The sequence below is a fragment of the Xenopus tropicalis genome, chromosome 1, assembly GCF_000004195.4.
Source record: "Xenopus tropicalis strain Nigerian chromosome 1, UCB_Xtro_10.0, whole genome shotgun sequence".
NCBI classification, from domain to species: domain Eukaryota; kingdom Metazoa; phylum Chordata; class Amphibia; order Anura; family Pipidae; genus Xenopus; species Xenopus tropicalis.
Window position 1 is genome coordinate 95,251,365 of NC_030677.2, and position 19,881 is coordinate 95,271,245.

The 19,881-nt window shown below is 35.4% G+C and overlaps 1 protein-coding gene across 2 annotated transcripts in view; it reads right to left on the reverse strand.

Annotated features, from left to right (window-relative positions):
* The window catches only part of antxr2 (ANTXR cell adhesion molecule 2), a 102,009-nt gene that overhangs the window by 38,297 nt on the left and 43,831 nt on the right, over window positions 1-19,881 (reverse strand). For both annotated transcript variants that reach the window (XM_031895921.1, NM_001127988.1), the window contains 6 exon segments: window positions 16,253-16,331; window positions 15,620-15,715; window positions 11,277-11,327; window positions 9,584-9,676; window positions 6,321-6,491; window positions 3,185-3,265 (listed from right to left, as the gene is read on the reverse strand). In XM_031895921.1, the coding sequence (XP_031751781.1) occupies window positions 3,185-3,265; window positions 6,321-6,491; window positions 9,584-9,676; window positions 11,277-11,327; window positions 15,620-15,715; window positions 16,253-16,331 (571 nt within the window).

Consider the following 19,881-nt stretch of genomic DNA (forward strand, 5'->3'; position numbering starts at 1 on the left):
ATGCTCACCCTCCCTCCCTACACAGGTGTTGGTACTGAAGTGTTGGTGGCGGGGCGGTTGAGTCCAGGAGGCAATGGTTAGTTTAGGAAGCGATTCCTAATCCTAAATTCCTCTCATCTTGCTTTAATTTTACTTTCCAAAAAAATGTTTTCTGGTGATTTGGATTTCTGTATCCAATGTCTACTAAAAAAAATCTGAAACTTTAAATAAATCCAAGAGGATTGTTTTACCATCAATATGAATTCATACAGCTTAGTTGGGATCAAGTACAAAATACTGTTTTATTATTACAGAGAAAAAAAGAAGTAATAAAAATATTTGTTTACAATGGACTTATTAGGAGATGGCCTTTTACTTATTCAAAGCTTTCTGGATAATGGGGTTCTGGACAAGAGATTCCATACCTTTACTGAATTATTAGCTGTATGCAGAATAACATTTTTTAATGAACAATGTAATCATCAAACCATGTGAAGGTCCCTCAACATACAACTGAACAAAATGTACAACTTAACTAACCAGTGACCTCCCGTAGGTTGTGTAGAGACATAAGCAGTACAGCATGCACTGAGCTTTTGGGCCAGCTCACAATATACTATATATAGAATATAAAAGTCAAGATACAAAGCTGATAATTAATTCAGATTTGTATTATATGGCTGCTTAGAAACCAGTGCATTGTGCATCTGAGTTTAATAATTAGCATCAGCTTTTATGATACGCAAATTTCATTTTTTGAGCATATGCATGTCATTACCACTCGTAACAAAATGAAAGATTGTCACCCCCTATGCACAACATTCAAGACCTGAATCATTACTATTACTGAGATTTAAAACATTAGGCTGGTGCAGTAAGGTCAGTATGCAATATTAGTTCTGTAGGTACCAACAAACATAATCCAAAAGATAGAAGGGCTCATTGACATCTACAAGTGCAGTGGGCAAATTGAAATTTCAAACACAAGTTTTTCCCCACAATATAGTGCTTTCAATGTCATTGCAGTCACAAAGGGCCAATGCTCTTGACTCAATTGCAATGCATCTACTGCAATTGCATTCAACTTTGTAAAATTACTGCAACTGCATGCACATTCAATGCAAATCAGACACAGTTGCGACTGGTCTTCGGCGTGTGAGTGACTTGTTAAGTGCAAGTGTGCTGCACCTGGCATGAAGGGAACCCCTCACCACCACCTACCACCACCTGGTCAGGTGGTGGTAGTAGCTCCAGGGTTCTCCTATGTCAATAACAACACTCAATTTGGACTTGAAGGCAGGAAGGACTGAGCAGCACTAAGCACAACTAAATGGAAGTGCAAGGAGCACATTTTTGATGCAAATGGTTTTGTGTACAATTGACTGTAAGCATGTATGTGTGGTAAGTGGAACCAGATATATTGTAAGTTTTTACCTTGGTTAAATTGAAAGTTGTGCCAAAAAGAAATTATATTTGTATGTACTCATTAGTTCAAACCAAATTCACCATCTTTGCAGACCAAAGCCAGATGGATAATTTTTTCAAGGCATTTATACATCACAAAAACCCCACTTATGGGCTTACTTTTCAATTTACGAGTTTGCGAATTTGAGTTTGTTTATGTTAATAAGGAAAACTCGTTCGAATAAAAAAACCTTGGATTTTCAATTTTCGAATAAGGATCGAAAATTTGAATATCCTGAATTAAAAATATGACTTGACTTTGCCTAGGACAATTTAAGTTTTTGAACCATAATCTGGAGTTTTTTTAGTGCAAAAAAACCTTAAATTGTTTAGAAAAATCAAACTTAAATGTTGATAAAGCAGAATGTTTTGGCTTGCCCACATTTCATGCAGCCAAACACATAACTGCAGGATGAAATGGCCCCACAGTTACCCAATGAATCTATATAGATCTGACAAGTGCCACAGTACAGCAGTACCAACATATTTTAGCATCACATATAGCAGTATCTTTAGTTAACACCCAAGAGTATTGTAGTAACAGTGACAAAACGTGCAACAGATCTAGTAACACATAACAATAGATTAGTAGGTAGCATTTACACTCTAGTCACCTCTAATTGGTTACTGTGTATTACTAGACTTGGTGCAAACTTTGTGACATTTGTTTCTTTTTGTCCTATAAGTATAGTATAGATGTTAGTATCCAACAATAATATATATCTTACTTATGGAACATATCCTAATAGACTAAGTAGATAAGGATAAAAAAGTACATTGTTAAGGTAATATTTACAGTTATTGTTTATAGTAAGCCCATCACCAATTCAAGGGCAGCTTAATCAATTCAGTAAATTGGAGGACTTTGAATGTGACAAGTTCATGCTTCTGAAAGGTGTTAAATTCTTTAATTGTTCGAGGAAAAAACAGGCTTTTAACCAGACGTTTTAAAGCATTTATATTTTATTTTTTATGTTGGTGCATTTAAAGTCGCCACTTACCTTTTTGCCAGTAATGATCAGTTAACTAAAAAACTAGACTGACCAATGACTCTGTTACTCTTGGGACCATCATCAAACCTGTGGGTTTACTTTCAGGTATTGATCCAAAAAATCAGAATCTGGGTTGATCAGACAGATTAGTTTTTTTGCTTTCCATGTAAAGTTGTACATGGCCTCAGGTTGCCACCTGACCATTATGATTATTGGGGTCATATTTACTAACACTAGAGATAAATATCTCTGGTGGTGTTTCTTATAGCAACCAACAAGCTATTACATTAACTTAGAAGTTAGAAAACAATAGCAAAATTCTAATTGGTTGGTATAGGCAGCATCACTGGTTATATTTATCTCAATATTAGTTAACACACAGTTTGGTGCTCATGTTATTAATAGGCAAGGAATATTTGGCAAAATAGGTGACTACCATAATGTAGCCATGTGTGCATAGTTTAATACATATTAATACATATTTATGTAAACACATAGTTTAATACATATTAATACATATTTATGTTCTACTGCATGAATAATACTTCATTGTTTGGTGTTCTTTGGAGCTATCATCAACATCATCATTTATAATGCTAGCAGGTAAAGCAGCACTTTATTAGGAGCTATACACAAAGAAGTCCAACTAAAAAACATTATATTAAATAAAAAATGGTCCTGTTTTGTTTATAACAATGCTAATCATTTTTCATTTTTAAATGATCTATGCTTAAATTTCTTAGGGTTACCTCATCTCCTTGCTGAGGCCTCATCAAAGACACTCGGTCATACTGCCTTCTTAATAATGCCCAAAGTGCATCAAGTCGTCCCTTTTTAAAAAAAAAAAAAACAGTGTTATTACAGTGTTTTAAAAGTAACAATAAATATTTCTGTATATTTCATTTCATGTATGTATATTTCTGTATATTTCATTTTCATGTATGTTTCTCTTGATTTTCTAGATTTTCTCAAAATCTAAGTTTCATTATTCTTCTTGATCTTTCTTACTGTGGTACAATAAATCTTATCTACTAAACTTTGCGCTGAATGCTTGAATCTGATATTTCCTACCTGCACATAACCTCTAAACTAAGAATTATTTGAATCATCCCTCTTTATTATTCTCAAAATCTTCTCTCTCACAAAGTTCTACACTCTTTTTACTTAAAGGAACAGTAACACCAAAAAATGAAAGTGTATAAAAGTAACTAAAATATAATGTGCTGCTGCCCTGCACTGGTAAAAGTTGTGTGTTTACTTCAGAAAGACTACTATAATTTATATAAATAAGCTGCTATGTAGCCATGGAGGCAGCCATTCAAAGGGGAAAAGGCACAGGCACATAGCAGATAACAGATAAAACACTATTGTATTCTACAGAACTTATCTGTTATCTGCTATGTAACCTGTGCCTTTTCTCCTTTTTTCCAGCTTGAATGGCTGCCCCCGTGGCTACACAGCAGCTTATTATATAAATGATAGTAGTGTTACTGTAGCAAACACTCCAGTTTTACCAGTGCAGGGCAACAGTGCATTATATTTTATTACTTTAAAGCTCTTTAATTTTTTAGTGTTACTGTTCCTTTAAGGCTACACAATTTCACAAAAATGTGACCCTACCTCACTACAGATCATACTAGGGCACTTGTTCATGTATGTATTTGTTTCTGAAGTACTGCAATCCCCTATAATATGGCCTTTCAATCTACCATGAAACTTCTGGCCTGCTTCCCCCCAGAAAAAAATGCTCCTCTACTTCTGGAATCAAGTACACAAGTATGGTATATGTTATCTGGAAACCCTTTATCCAGGAAGCATTGAATTATGGATTGACCATATCCCATAGACTTTTAATCAAATAAAGTTACATTTTTAAAAATGAATTCCATTTTCTCTGTAAAAATAAAACAGTACATTGTGCTTGTTTCCAACTATGATATAATTAATCCTTATTAGAGATAGAATAATCCTATTGGGTTTGATTAATGTTTAAATGATTTTTCTGTAGACAGAAAAAAAAAAAGAGACCCAAATAATGGAAAGATTCCATATCCAGAAAACCCCATATTCTGAGCATTCCGAATAACAGGTTCCATACCTGTAACATATTTCTACTTACATTCAAAGCATTTCACAATACTACTTGTGTTTAGAGATGTAGCGAACTGTTTGCCGGCGAACTAATTTGCACGAAAATCGGGTGTTCGCAAGTTCGTGAACTTTTAGCGATGTTCGCAATTTTGGGTTCGCCTTAGCTGGAGCCACATTTTGACCTCTCACCCCAGAGCCAGCAGATACATGGCAGCCAATCAGGCAGCTCTCCCTCCTGGACCACCCCCGGACCACTCCCTTCCATATAGAAACCGAAGCCCAGCAGCCATTTTACATTCTGCCTGTGTGTGCTTGTTGAGTTAGCATAGGGAGAGAGCTGTGCAGGGGTTTGAGGGGCAGTTTAAGTAGCTTTGCTGACTAGTAATCTACTTTCTACTGCTCTGTATGTAGCTGCTGGGGACAGCTGTCCTGCTGATCTCATCTGCTGTAACCCAATAGTCCTTGTAAAAGCAGTTTATTACACAAGTTTAGAAATGTAGTGTGATTTCTGCCCTTTACAGCACAAAACGCAACGCTGTGTCAACAACGTATTTTTCAGAGAAATTTTTGCCCTTGATCCCCCTCCTGCATGCCACTGTCCAGGTCGTGGCACCCTTTAAACAACTTTAAAATCATTTTTCTGGCCAGAAATGGCTTTTCTAGTTTTTAAAGTTTGCCTTCTCATTGAAGTCTATGGGGTTCGCAAAGTTCGCAAAAGTTCGCACTTTTTGGCAGAAGTTCACGAACGGGTTCGCAAACTTTTTTTGTGAGGTTCGCTACATCTCTACTTGTGTTTACAACTTTCCTTTGTTTTTAAAATACACTTTTTCATTTTATCATCAGTGGGAATCTAGCTTATCCTTGCATACCCCCAAGGTATCATATGGGATACTGGGCACTTCATCTGCTCCTAATATATTTGTGCTCCTAACCCCACAGTAAATTGTAACTTCTCACAGACCGGTCCCTCTGACCTCAACATGCATGTTCTGAATTATTTTTTAGTTTGTTGTTCAGTTGCTGTTCTCCTCCAATTTATTGGTCAGAGCTGTGGAAAATATTGGCTTTATTTGTAACTATAATACAGGGTTTATTCTCAGGAATGCTTGTGACCTGGGATTTTACAGATAAGGGATCTTTCCATAATTTCTATCATCATACTTTAAGTCTAAAGTGCTACAGGTACAGGACCCGTTACCCAGAATGCTCGGGGCCAAGGGTATTCCGGATAAGGGGTCTTTCCGTAATTTGGATTTCCATAGGTTAAGTCTACTAAAAAAATCAATAAAGCATTTTTTAAACCCAATAAGATTGTTTTTCATCCAATAAGGATTAATTATATCTTAGTTGGGATCAATTACAAGGTACTGTTTTATTACTACAGAGAAAAAGCAAATCAGTTTTAAAATTCTGAATTATTTGATTAAAATTGAGTCTATGGGAGATGGGCTTTCTGTAGTTTGGAGCTTTCTGGATAACGGGTTTCCAGATAAGGGATCCCATACCTCTACAAAAAAACATTAAACAAACCCAGTAAGATTGTTTGCCATTCATATGGATTCATAACATCAAGTACAAGGTACTGTTAATTATTTACAGAGAAAAAATAATTTATATTTGTTTAAAATAGACTGCATGGGAGATGGCCTTCCCATAATTCAGAGTTGCTCAATAACCAGTTTCCACATAAGGGATGCCATGCCTGTAATAATAATAACATTTAAGATGGCAGTTTATTGTCACAGAAAATAGGATCAAATTGTTCCTTAAACTTTGAATTTTAACAACGCTTACCTTGATAGGTGTGTACCATTTTGTTTGGTGTACTTGTGAGGTAGGCTTTGGTTTTTTAGGTGCTGGTAAAGGCAGCTGTTCCTCCTCCTCCTCTGGCATTGTCACTACAGCATTTTTTGCTTTTTCCAGCCTTGCTCCTTCATCTGTGGAACCTTTATCTCCCCATCGTACCTAAAAAAATATACACCAGATTAAATATTGTTTACTCAGTGTGGGCAAGATTTTCACTTCATATTGTTCCCATTGAGACTTGTATAATAATTAATCTGTTTCCTTATATTTTTTTTTTATAAAGGAAGTGCTTTTCAAAACCAATTCAGTTCCCCTTAAAAGAGAACTAAAGCTTAACTAAAGAATTGGGCTAGAAATGTTGTAAACTATGTTTTGTACCATCCCATGGCAACCACAGCCCTACGGCAGGGAAGATCTGTGCCCCCAGAGTTGCCCCAGTAGCTCCCCATCTTCTCATATGGTCTGTGCTACTGTCATGTACTGAGCTTAGGGAGTGACTCACAACATACTGCTTATATAGAATATAAATGTCACAATATAAGGCTGATTAGTAAATAATACAGATTATTATTGCATGACAGCTCTGAAACCAATGCAGTTAGCATTAGAAAGTAATAACCAGCCCTGCAGCATCATCCTCTATGACAGATCAAAATAATTTTCTGCTTGGTTGCATCAGTCCTTAAGCTCAGCTTCTCAATAGCTGCTCAGAACACACTGAGCATGTGCACTGTCCTGGACAGTTCTAACAGGTTTCAGTATGGTGACCCCCTGTGACAACTTTCAAGTACTGAATCATTACAATATATATATACAGTCTATAGAGATGCTAAAACCTTTAGGCTTGTTTAATGAGTATATAAAATATGGCATTTTTAGTCATATTCATTTTTAGGGTTTAGCTTTCCTTTAAACTTCGAGCTGTCTGACTGCTGCTGCTGACTCTTTCTGGCTAAATGATTACGAATAATTACTTGTTTTTATAACCTGTAAGGAAAAGTAATCTAAGCATCTTTGCATCTGGTCTTTATTAATGTATTTGCTTTTTGTAAGGGGAAATATAACTTTTCAAAATACAAGAATATAAGTTACATAAGCTGAAATAGAAAGAACAGATTTTAATGTCCTTCCATTTGGTTAAAATATCTATTAAAAAGCCCCAAAACTGCTCTTGATCCACCCCCCTTGTTTATATCATCTTTAAGAATCCTCTCTGCGTGAGGAGTGGGTGGGCAGATGGGAGGTGCTCATGATATCATGATGATGTAAAATTGAGATAAGCCCTCTGTCCCACTCTGATTTCCTTTATTGTTACTTTTCACACACTGATCAACTCTCTTATTGCCTGCCATGCATTTTATTCATCAGAATATTAATGTACAGAAAAGGCTTATCACATTTATATTACTTTAAACTGTGCATTATTAATCAACATTAACTTTAAATGCTATGAGGAAGGAAGAATAATATAACTAAATATGAGCATTATATAATGTCTCGTTTAAGTATTTCAATTTGCTGTATTTGAGGGCTAGATCCAAATAAAGTGTATACACTTGGAAGATTATAATAAGTAGGGGACTGGGAGCAGGGTTTATCTCCTTTAATTTTGTGGTAAATGTTGTGAAAATTTTGAGAAGACACGTGATATGACCAACTCCTTAGGGAAGGGGTCATAGTGATCTCCAAATTACCAATGTACATCCCACTCTATGTTACTGTTGACTGGATAGGAGAAGAGGTTACGGAGCACACAGCCATAACAAGCACATAAAGTACAGTGATACGTAAAAATAGAAGAAAAAAAAAAAAAAGTACATAAATAGAAATATTAAAAAAGTTAAAGTTATAATCATTTAAGGGTCCCCCAAGATTAAATTCCAGTGGTGCCACAATTCCAAAATTAACATACAGTACAGGTAGAATTAAAATGGCTATGACAGTTACACAAGCAGTACCAGAGAAAACAATGGAAAGACACAACAAAAAAACATAAAATATAATAATCATTATAGGATAGCTTTATTCTAAGGAATCTGTTAGCCAGGGTACGAACTGTAATTCTCACTCATATAAATGAAATTAAATGAAATAAACAAGGAATAAATAATCAGTACACACAATGAAACATGCCTTTGTGTTCTAGGCTATGTTTACAGCAAAATAAACCATAGTTATTTGATCTGTTTATTTTCTGCATACCAGCACTCCTCTGAGCATTTTGCAATCTTACTCTGTGTTACCACCATTTCAAAGTTAATACAATGCAGAAACATGGAGAGATATTGGTTTCTAGGGCATAATGTCAATAAAAGAAGCTCAGAAAGTATTAAAGGGGTTGGCCACCTTTGAGTTAAAATTTAGTATGATTTTGGAGTAATATTCTGAGACAATTTGCAATTGGTCTTTATTTTTTATTATTTGTAGTTTTTTTAATTATTTCAGTTTTTGTTCGGCAGCTCTCCAACTAGGAGTTTCAGCAGCTATTTGGTTGCTAGGAATCAAATTTAAAAGACTGATATATGAATAGGAGAGAGCCTGAATAGAAAAATAGGTAATAAAGTAATATAAAATAAAGTAATAACAATAAAACTGTAGCTTCACAGAGCAAAAGTTATTTTGCTTAAGGGTGAGTGACCCCCATTTGAAAGCTGCAAAGAGTTAGAAGAAGAAGGCAAATAATTAAAGAACTATGAAAGACAAATAATAAAGACCAACTGAAAAGCTGCTTAAAATTGTCCAATCTATAACATACTAAAAGTTAACATAAAGGTGCACCACCCCTTTAAGAAGTTTAATTCTTTTCCATAGTATAGACAGACTACTTACAACAGTGCAACTATTAGTGGCAGCTGAAAGATTATTACTCAGAATGGAAAAAAAATCACACAAATTCCAAAGCTAAATAATGAAGAACTAGCTCATTTGAATAAGAAAAAAAGAGTTAAAAATAGCGTTAACACTGAAATCTTTCTTTACAGCAACTAACATGCCATTGATAGAGCTCTGTGAGATAAATGTCCTCCAAAACATTAAAACAAAGCACTACACATACTATAAGTGGAAGAGAAGATGTTTCTCATATGATTTATAGATCAAATGAGGAAAACAGAATGCATTCTTTTATGCCTTCTTAATTAGGAACTGATGTCATATGGCCAGAGTTCCAGCATTTTTTATTCTTTTTTGCCTGAAGCATTAAGACTAAACAGAAAAGCAGTTCAAGCTACAGTATCTACACTGAGACTTACCTCCATTCTTTTAATGCCACCAACTCCTCGCCCCCCATAATAGCTAGCATCTACAGTTGGCCATTTCTTTGATGGTAATACTTCTTCGGGCTCCTGTATTAAAAGGAAAACTGAGCAAAGGTTAGAATTGACTCTATAAAATATTTCCTACTGTCATATCTTAAATAAAAATATGGAAATATTTCTATTTGCAGTTTTGGAGAAAAAGCATTCAGATTAAAAGGGTCATTTAAAAAGCAAATCCAAGTAAAATTTGCACACAAGCTGCCCTGTTGTTTTTTTACACACAATGCACCATCAGAGCACCCACAAAATCTCATGTGACCTACCAATATGTATACATATTAGCATCTGCATTAATAAACTGTGCACATGTTGCTTTTTGCAGCATTAATGTGGGTATGAGATCATTTTCCAGGACTGGAAACTGTTGTTTGATTCATTCATTCATTCAGTCATTCAAGTCAGTTGATTGTTCAGGTGCCAGAGAGGTATTTATTGTAGTACTTCCTTACACCCCTGTATTTTGTACCTTAAGCAGAAAAAAGGCCAAACCAGTGTTTTAGTAGGAAGGTACTCAGGAGTATGTATTGATACAAGTACCTCTGTAAACAGAATTTCAGCAGCAGCGATTTGCACTTTGCACTGATCCATGCATTATAAATGAACCCTTAATTGTAAGTAACATAGAAATTGTACAAGAGTACAAGCTCAAACCACTTTATTTATTAAAGATATGGCAATTTATTTAATTATTCATACACTGAAAACAAAACATTTGGATGCCTGTGCAGTGCCTGTACAATCAGACCAAACACTGCACAGGCATCTAAATGTTTTGGGGGCACATTCACATGCCACACCGCAGAAGGCCCCTGTCACTCCCTGTTGCACCCTACGCCCTGACTTTCTGGTTCCTCTGCCAGGCTAGGTACTAGTTGTTGCAATGCCCCACCCAGTGGCCAGAGTGCCTGGGGCAATTTGCAAATAGCTACAGGCCTCTGCACTCTGTTTTGGAGCACAGAGACATGTGGACTGTGTTTTAAATCAAACCTGCCTGCAGATTTCTTATCTGGAGCTTTGTGCAAAGACCAGCTAGTACAGAGGGGCAAATGCTTAGGAAATAAGCACCACTGGTGTGCTCTTGAATTTGAATCCCCGGGGGTCATGAATGACTCCTCTAGACTTTTTAATTTTTTTATCTAGGGGTTATGTAATTAAAGGTGCAAAATTTGCTACAGGTATAATTAATTTTATTTAAAAAAACAGCAGCTACCATTTACTGGTCACCGCTAAGGGTTACTGCTAGGGATGTACCGAATTCAGTATTCAGTTCGGGATTCGGACAAGATTCTACCTTTTTTAGCAGGATTCAGATTCAGCCAAATCCATGCTCCTGGCTGAACCAAATCCTTAAAATCACGTGACTTTGTCACAGAAACACAGAAGTTGTAAATTATTTACTTTACGAAGGATTCGGGGTTTGGCTGAATCCAAAAGTAGTGGATTAGGTGCATACCTAGTTACTGCACATGTTCAAACTTCCCTTTAAAATAAGTACTAGTCGAGTAATTTTCTCTATTTCTGTGGGACTAAAACTGGAAGTTATAATGTTGTACACAACTGACCTCTACTGAACTGGTCATTAATAACAGCATATAGAATCAAACACAGTATAAAAAGGAATACTGACCTCAACTGGAACTGGTTTAGGTGGAGGAGGAGGAGGAGGATCTTTGATAACCTAAATGAAATGTAATGAAAAATGTAAAACTATTCTCTTTAATTTACAACTCTCTTCTGACCACAGATACAAACATGCATTTCCTATACAGAATATCATGTCTTAAAGAGATACTGACACCAGAAATGAAATTATTTTTACATCTGTTTAACATTGTCTTTGCATGGCATTTATAATTTTGCCATAAAAGTATTTGTCCAAGCTTTTACATTCCCTATCTGATCCCCCATGTTCCTCTATGAGGGGGCGGCCATATTTGTCCAGCAGGAGGCCGTTAGCATTAGAAGCTGTAACTGACAGGCTGAGAAGGGACAGTCAGGCTGGCAAAACAGCCAGATTTTGGGATTTCAAGTAACAATTACTTACAAAAGCAGCCCTATCAGTAAAAAATGATCAACACGACCTATAGGCAACTTTTTATGTAGATTTATATTTTTAAAAGTTGTTTTTTGTGTCAGTATCACTTTAAAACATAAAAAACAAAGTTTCTACTCCCAAAGAGACATTCATTTATGTCTCTCATTCTCTTCTCTTCTTCTGAAAGCAGTTTTCTTTAATGGCATTCAGCTTTTACCGAAATGTATAGGGTGTTTGTTCTATTTTCCTGAATGCATGGTTTCAGGGGTTTCCAGAGAAGCAATCTTTCTGTAATTTGGGCACTTTAGATAATAACCTTAATATTACTAATGATATTAATATAACTTTCATATTATAAAGATATAGGATTGTTTTGTCATCAGTATGACACAAGAAACCGTTAAATATGAAGAGGGCAGGTGGCTGCTATTGTGAATTAATTCTGTGTTCTTATTAATACAGAACAAGTCTGTGCACTCATGGCGATTATTTTAATTGCCCTACCAACACCAGAAAAGCAGTATAGCCCAGAGATGAGAGTTTTTGTAGGCCTTGTTCTATAAGGTAATTTGCTATCCATGTTGGAAGTGCTTTAGTGGGGCAAACCTTTGCTCCGAGATATTACAAAATTAACTATGGGCAGGTTGCCCATCTGTAAATAATAATGCTGCCAAGGTATTTTATCTTTGCTTGAAGTATGGGTATGGGAAAGTTAGCTTTCTCAGACTAACTTGAGTTATTTATATATATATATATACACAAATATGCTTTTTTCATGTTTAAACATCACAGTTAATGGGCCAGATTTAGTTACATTTTTTACATAAACATTTTTCTCATTGAATTTAATCTGGTCAAATATATTAGTTATTAGAAAACTTTAGTATTTACTGCTTTTCCTGCTCTTATAAAAAGGGTCAGAATTTTACTTTTTAACCTTCCTTCCAGAAGACACACTAAGGAATGATACCTTTGGAGGTTCTCTATAAAGTCCCAGTTCATGAATTTTTGAGACAGCACAGATGTCTAAACAGAAAAGGCTCCCTCTAATGCAGGCACACTGCCACAAACCCACTACCGACAAAAGGGCCTTGGGGATCTTCTAATGTTGCAGATATTTTCTTGAAGTTTTTGGTCCATGACCCTGAGAACCACAAACATTACATCCCTCATAGACTAAAATGAGCAAACATAGCTACGAGATAGTGACACATATTTAAACAAAAGTATAGAGATTTACGGAAGGAAGCAGAAAGATCACAGTATCATGTTTCTCAGAAAACTGCTAAAAAGGAAGTAACAAAGCAGGTCCTGAAAATATAAAAACATTTGCTTGAAATAAGATTTCTTTTTTAGCAAGCTGCAGATTTAAGATCAAACAATTTTCATTATGCTTTGAAACACAAATGTGATTATTATCTTGAATTTTGTTAAAATAAAAAAAACAGAATGTCAGATAATAATGTTTACATTTATAGCCTTTTAATGTGAGCTATTGATATAGTGCAGAACAATAGATAAACATTGTTTTCTAAGAAGGCCATTTACTAATGGTCAAAAAAAAATTTCCAATTCGGATTTTTTAGCACTAAAAGTCACAGAAAAAAGTTGCAACTTTTTTGTGATTTACTATGCAACAATACTGCTACAAATCTAAATACAACAATTCGCTAGCTAAAACTTGTCCAGATTATGTTGAAAAATCAACAGCAGATGCCCCTTCCCTTCCAATGAGGATCCTTCTTTGCTTTGAAACTTTGCAGGTTTGCAGATTTTTTACACAGTTTTTTGCTCAAATTCGAAAAAGTAGAGAATTTGGTGTGGCAAAAAAGACTTTTCTCTGCACAGACTTTTCCAGTTCTGGCTTTCTAGTAAAAATCAGAAATTCGTGAAAACGAGTTTATTCCAGTTTTTATTGTTATATTTTTTATGTTATATTTTTATCGAGATTTACCTATGTTTCATTTTTTACTTGACAAATTTAAAAAAAAAATGTTATGTGCCATTTTTTGACTGACAAAATGTATGCCAGGCTTAAAGGAACAGTAACACCAAAAAATGAAAGTGTATAAAAGTAATAACAATATAATGTACTGTTGCCCTGCATTGCTACAACTGGTGTGTTTGCCTCAGAAAGACTACTATAGTTTATATAATAAGCTGCTGTGTAGTCATGGGGGCAGCCATTCACAAGGCACAGGTTACTTAGCAGATAACAGATAACCCCATTATATGGGGCTTATCTACTAGTTATCTGCTATGTAACCTGTGCCTTTTCACCTTTTTTCTAGCTTGAATGGCTGCCCCCATGGCTACACAGCAGCTTATTTATATAGTAGCTTTTCTGTAGCAAAAACACCGTTTTTTTGCAGAGCAACAGCACATTATATTTTAATTACTTTAAAACACTTTAATTTTTTGATGTTACTGTTCCTTTAAGCTGCCAAGAACCATTGAGTCATATGGGGGTTTAGGACAGAAGAGGAATAGAATAGTTAGTGATAGCCTGTCCTTGACACATTTTCAAAAGGAAGTTAATCCCATAATTGTTTTATTTTTCACCCAGTTTCAAGGGGAAGCTAATCCTATCATTGTTTTCTATTCCACACATTTTCAAGGGGAAGTTAATCCAATTATTGTTTTCTCACATTTACCAGGGGAAGTTGATCCCATCATTGTCTTCTATTTTACCCAGTTTCAAGTGAAACCTAAACACATTATTGTTTTCCAAGAATGACCGCCAATGCTCCTAAAATGGCTGCCGGAGCAATTGCTGTATAGGAAAAATAAAGAGGATTCATGGAAATTTTGGGAATTTTTCGGCTCCAAAAACAACAAAAACTCAATATTTTCATTCAACCTTACCATTATTACCATGACATTTAATAAATGCAAGAATGATTGTGTTTTATTCGAAAACATACCAAGTCGAGTTGATACTGGTTTCAAGGCCAGAAAAATTATAGTTTTAGTAAATCTGCCTGTAACCTGGTGGCTGAGTTCCACCCTTTCACTGTAGGGTTAAGCTTAGTTAATAAGACAACTAACAACCAATCAAGTATTCGAAAAGACTAGTTTCTCAATATTTTGGCTAGGATAGAAAAATGGAGACGCCCAAGTGACTTGGTAAAAGGGTAGGTTTTGGATGATCCCAACAAAGTTGACGTGGGTAAAGATCCCCACAATTATATTTGTGCTGGGTGTTTTTTGCAAATTCAATTCCTGTGCTTGAAGGGAAACTATACAAAATTAAGCATTGATATACAGGTATGGGACCTATTATCCAGAATGCTCGGGACCTGGGCTTTTCCGGATAAGGGATCTTTTCGTAATTTGGATCTCCATAACTTAAGTCTGCTAAAAATCATTTAAATATTGAATAAACCCAATAGGACTGTTCTGCCTCCAATAAGGATTAATTATATCTTAGTTGGGATCAAGTACAAGGTACTGTTTTATTATTACAGGGAAAAAGGAAATCATTTTTAAAAATTAGAATTATTTGCTTATAATGGAGTCTATGGGAGATGGCGATTCCGTAATTCGGAACTTTCTGGATAATGGGGATAATGGGGATAATACCTGTATTATTTTTTATAGAACATTTATTGAGTCGGGAAAGTTTGCAGCCTCACAGACAACTGCATTAATTTCCCCCTTGTCTGCACTACCATACAAGGCCTTTGAATAACATACTATTTAAAACAAGATGGCACATTTATCGGATAATTTCTGCCATTCTGCCAAAATTATTCATGCAACTGTATATGTAACACAGCACTGTGCTAAGCTACAAGAAGTTAACTTTCAATATGCTGCATATGAAAACTAGACCACGCTCCCTCTTTGTCAGAATTAAGCAAAGCACAAAAAACATACTTGCAAAAACATACAAGTCATAATCTGACTAACTGAAAACATTAATTTCAACTTACCACTTTGCAACAAAGAGGCCAGAACCACCATAATAATGCAATGGCAATCAGGAGTAATATCACTAAAATTGCAATGCCTGCAGCAATGCCATTAGTCTGTGAAGGCAAGAAAATAGTTATAAACATGGAAAAATGTAGGATGTTTTGCTAAGCCCCACAATACTTTAACCTTATTTTTTTTAAATGCATGATTATTACGGATTGTATGTTTCTATAACCATTTGTAGATCTGAATGGTCGCAGTGGGTTTTGTAGATCTGAATGATCACAGTGTCCTTCAATATAAGGAATGTATATAATTATTTGTCAATGCAGTTAATGTTTAACACACATGTACTAAAGGTTATCTAGATGATACTAAGGTTAGGCCTTAATTAAATAGTTGAGCATTGACATCATGCTACCAAACTTAACTCAAGGTGTATTTTTTGTTGCTGTTTTTCACATTGTTTGTGATTCCACTGAAAGAATGGCTACATTACCAGGTTGGTGTGCCTTTCCACTGAATTAATAAAACACCACAAATTGTCTGATGCATAGTTTGTGTAAGACCAACAACACACAATTAATGTTGTGTTTTTTTATATTCCAGCTCTACAAACAATGAAAGAATAGGAGATGACTGGCACTTACACAGCTGGAAGCAGTGATTGTTTGTGGGTTAGTGAGTGGAGTTTTTCCATTGTTTATGCTCACCCAAACTTCCATAGTTCTGCAAGAAAATTAGAATTTTCATTAACAGTGTTTTATATTGATGAATGAATTCATTCTGAAATCACTATTTTAAAACATGCAATATTCCATTACATATTTAATCATTTGCTGTAACTGCAATTTAACAATAAAGCATAATATGGCTTCAGAATTTGGTATTATCTGGAAATTCAAGAACCTGAAATATCAAAACTATCTGAAATATGGCAATGCAATTTCCCAACGTGTCTATTTACACCTTGTACTTTATGCTAATGAAGATCATTAGTAAAAGTCATTAGAAAGTCCTTTTTTTTTGGCTAGTCTGGAATAATAATCCCTGAAGGCTTGGACAATGATAAGTATTTATTTTGATTGATTTAAAATTGAGAATTTAGAAGGTCTAAGATACACTTGCCCTTTTAAGAACCATTAAACCATTTATTAGGTCATTTATATAGCAAGAATATTGCATATATAAATAACATGAATAAAATGATGCATGCAGAGGTGCACAGCATCCAGGCAGGGGAGAGCACATGCTCATGCAGTGATTTTTGGCGCTATACAAGGTTTAAAACCTGTGTAATACACTATAGGCACTAGAGTTTAGAGATGTCGCAAACTTTTCGTGCATGTTCGCAATTTGGGTTCGCGTGGCGTTTTTCCGCTGCGTTTTTTCTCGGCCTAAAAACGCCGCACAAGCCACACATGGCGTTTTTCAGCAAATCCCGTTTCCATGGTGCTAATAGTACGAAATAACAAAAAACGCTGCGTATTTCCGCTAGGTCTGCCAGCTGCCTTTGCGTATACATAGGTATAGCTTGCGTTTTTACGCAACATTGTGTCAACAACGTATTTTTCAGAGAAATTTTTGCCCTTGATCCCCCTTCTGCATGCCACTGTCCAGGTTGTGTCACACTTTAAACAACTTTAAAATCAGTTTTCTGGCCAGAAATGGCTTTTCTAGGTTTTAAAGTTCGCCTTCCCATTGAAGTCTATGGGGTTCGCAAAGTTCGCGAACTTTCGCACTTTTTGGCGTAAGTTCGCAAACTTTTTTTTTGAGGTTCGCTACATCCCTACTAGAGTTCCCTTGACAAAGGCGTTGGGGTATTCTCTCATCCAGAGTATCTGCCTTCATATCCTTTTCCAGTCTTTCCACTGGGTGAAATGTATTGATTTGTTTATTGATGGATATTATGATGTTTTTTTATAAATGCAATATTCTTGCTATATAAATGACCTGATAAATAAAAATGTTTTTTTAACTACAGTGCCCCCCTTAAAGATTTTTTTTTCTGGTGTGCAGGGTTTAATTGAGAGTTTTGTAAACAAACTGGTATTCCAGGTATGATATATTTTTTGTATAAATATTTGTCAGCATGACACTGAAAAAGAAAAGATACTGGAGCTGTATGTATATTGGAGCAAGCATTAGTTTTAAAGCTGACCTCTGGCATGTCTGGTCAGCACAGAATGCCCATGATAAGGAAGGGCCTTGGCTGCGAAAGCATTAACAATATCTGCACAGCTGGTTTATGTTGTTCTTTTGCACTAGTAAGGCTGATGTCAGACGTGGCGAAAAACGTTTGCCGAGAATACATCAGAAATGTAAAGTGATGCCTGGAAAGTTTTATCTGCATCCTTCATCATGGACAAATCATGGGTTTAGTAAGCAACACAGTGTCAGACACTCTCTGCTAAGGCTAATAAAATACTCTTGTGTAAGAAGGCCATTGGCTCAAGGTTAGACTTGACCTTCAGGATGCAGTGCAGAATGGGCACTAGTTCATGGGCAGAATATTAATCAGCTGAAAAGAGAGCAAAAAAAATAGTTTTATCTGGAGAAATGGAGCTTGCATAGGCGTTATGACTGTTTTACAAATATGGTGATGTACTAGCAGATTCCTTTAAGGCATTTAACAGAGGCTTGCAAGGAAGGCATACTATCCAGAGCTACACTAATATCAAAGAATAGCATTAATGTTATTTATGTATGTGTATATGAATGTGAATGTATATTTGTATATTGCATATCTCTGAGTATATACTGTTTTTACAAAGGAGAGGTTCAACTTCAAACTCATACAGAGTGATTTTCTTTCCCTAATATGGGGATGAGTGTTGCTGATGCTTGGAGATGCATCACTCCATGATGAAGAGTGGTCACTTTTTATGTTTCTTTTCTTGGTGAGTAAAACAAAAATACTATCTGAGAGATGCTTAGTTTAAAAGTTACTAGTTGCTAAGTTGAGCAAAGCATAATGCCATTTTACAGGATAATTTAACAACTTCTGACTTTTGTTTGACTAGAATCTTTGAGTATTATGAATGCTTATTTGTCAGAGCACTAAAGGTATAAAGTTTCTCCACATCTAGTAACCCACTGCAACAATCAAATGTAGCCAACCACGCCTAGACTGGCTATCTGTGGGTTCTGGCAAGTGCTGCTGTAAAATGCTATAGAAAGTCACTATCTAGTGGGCTAGCTGGGGGTGTTTGAGCCTCTGTGTACTTGGGATGCCAAGGCCTATTTTGACTCCCAGTCCAGGCTTGGCTACCTCTGATTGGTGGCTACGGGATACTAGACAAGTAGCAAACTTTACAATACCCCCTGTGGCTTTACAGACCTGGAGCAAAATTTCAACCTTTTATTACATACCACCAAAGCTAATTTGTAATATTTTTTTATGACTCAAGTCCTGTAATAAGTTTAACTTAACCTCAAGTAACAACATCCAAGAAATTTTTTTAATAATATATATTTAAGCTATCTTGAATAAGCAAAAGTAAAATCTTATAGAGTAACACCCCTTCAGGTCTGCTCCCCTTGTGCCCAGTAGATAAGGCTGCATTGCAAACTTGGATATTGGCTTTTGCCACATTCCTGCTTAGGATTCTCACATCAAATGAATTATGGTTGACATTTCAATCCACGCTAACCTATTTGCTAAGTATTCATTTGCTACTTGTTTTACGAGTGTACAATAAAAGATTGTCATTTTATGATCCATTAAAAGAAGATGAAAAAAATATTAAATAAAATTGTGAAAGACATTTGCTGAAAGTAATAAATAATTTACCTCTAATTTCCACACACTGAAAATTAAACTGGCAACTGTTCAAAAAGTTATTAAAATTATAATGACTGGAGATATTTTCTGATCAACTACCAGCATTAAAATGAATAAATTACTATAGGAAGTTAAAAAAAATGGCAACCCTGATAAGCGATTTTGGAGACTATTTGTAAAGCAAATGGCATTAATGGATGTCTTCAACAAAAATCTAATTAATAAGAGTAAAATAATTTCATTGAACTATGAAAATACAAGTGCATATTTGACAGTAACTTTTTGTAGGAGGTTATGACTTAATGGAGTCAGGATTGTTTTGGTGTAATTACAACTTTTGGGTCCATTAGGTTAGACCTCCTAAACCTGCAATAAGGTTACACATATATACAAAAATATTGTTGTAAAACTCACCCTGCTCAATATGACTCTAAATAAATTTTCCTCAGGCCCCTATGCTCTAACTTAGGTATTTTTACTCTGGGTTGAAGTTCC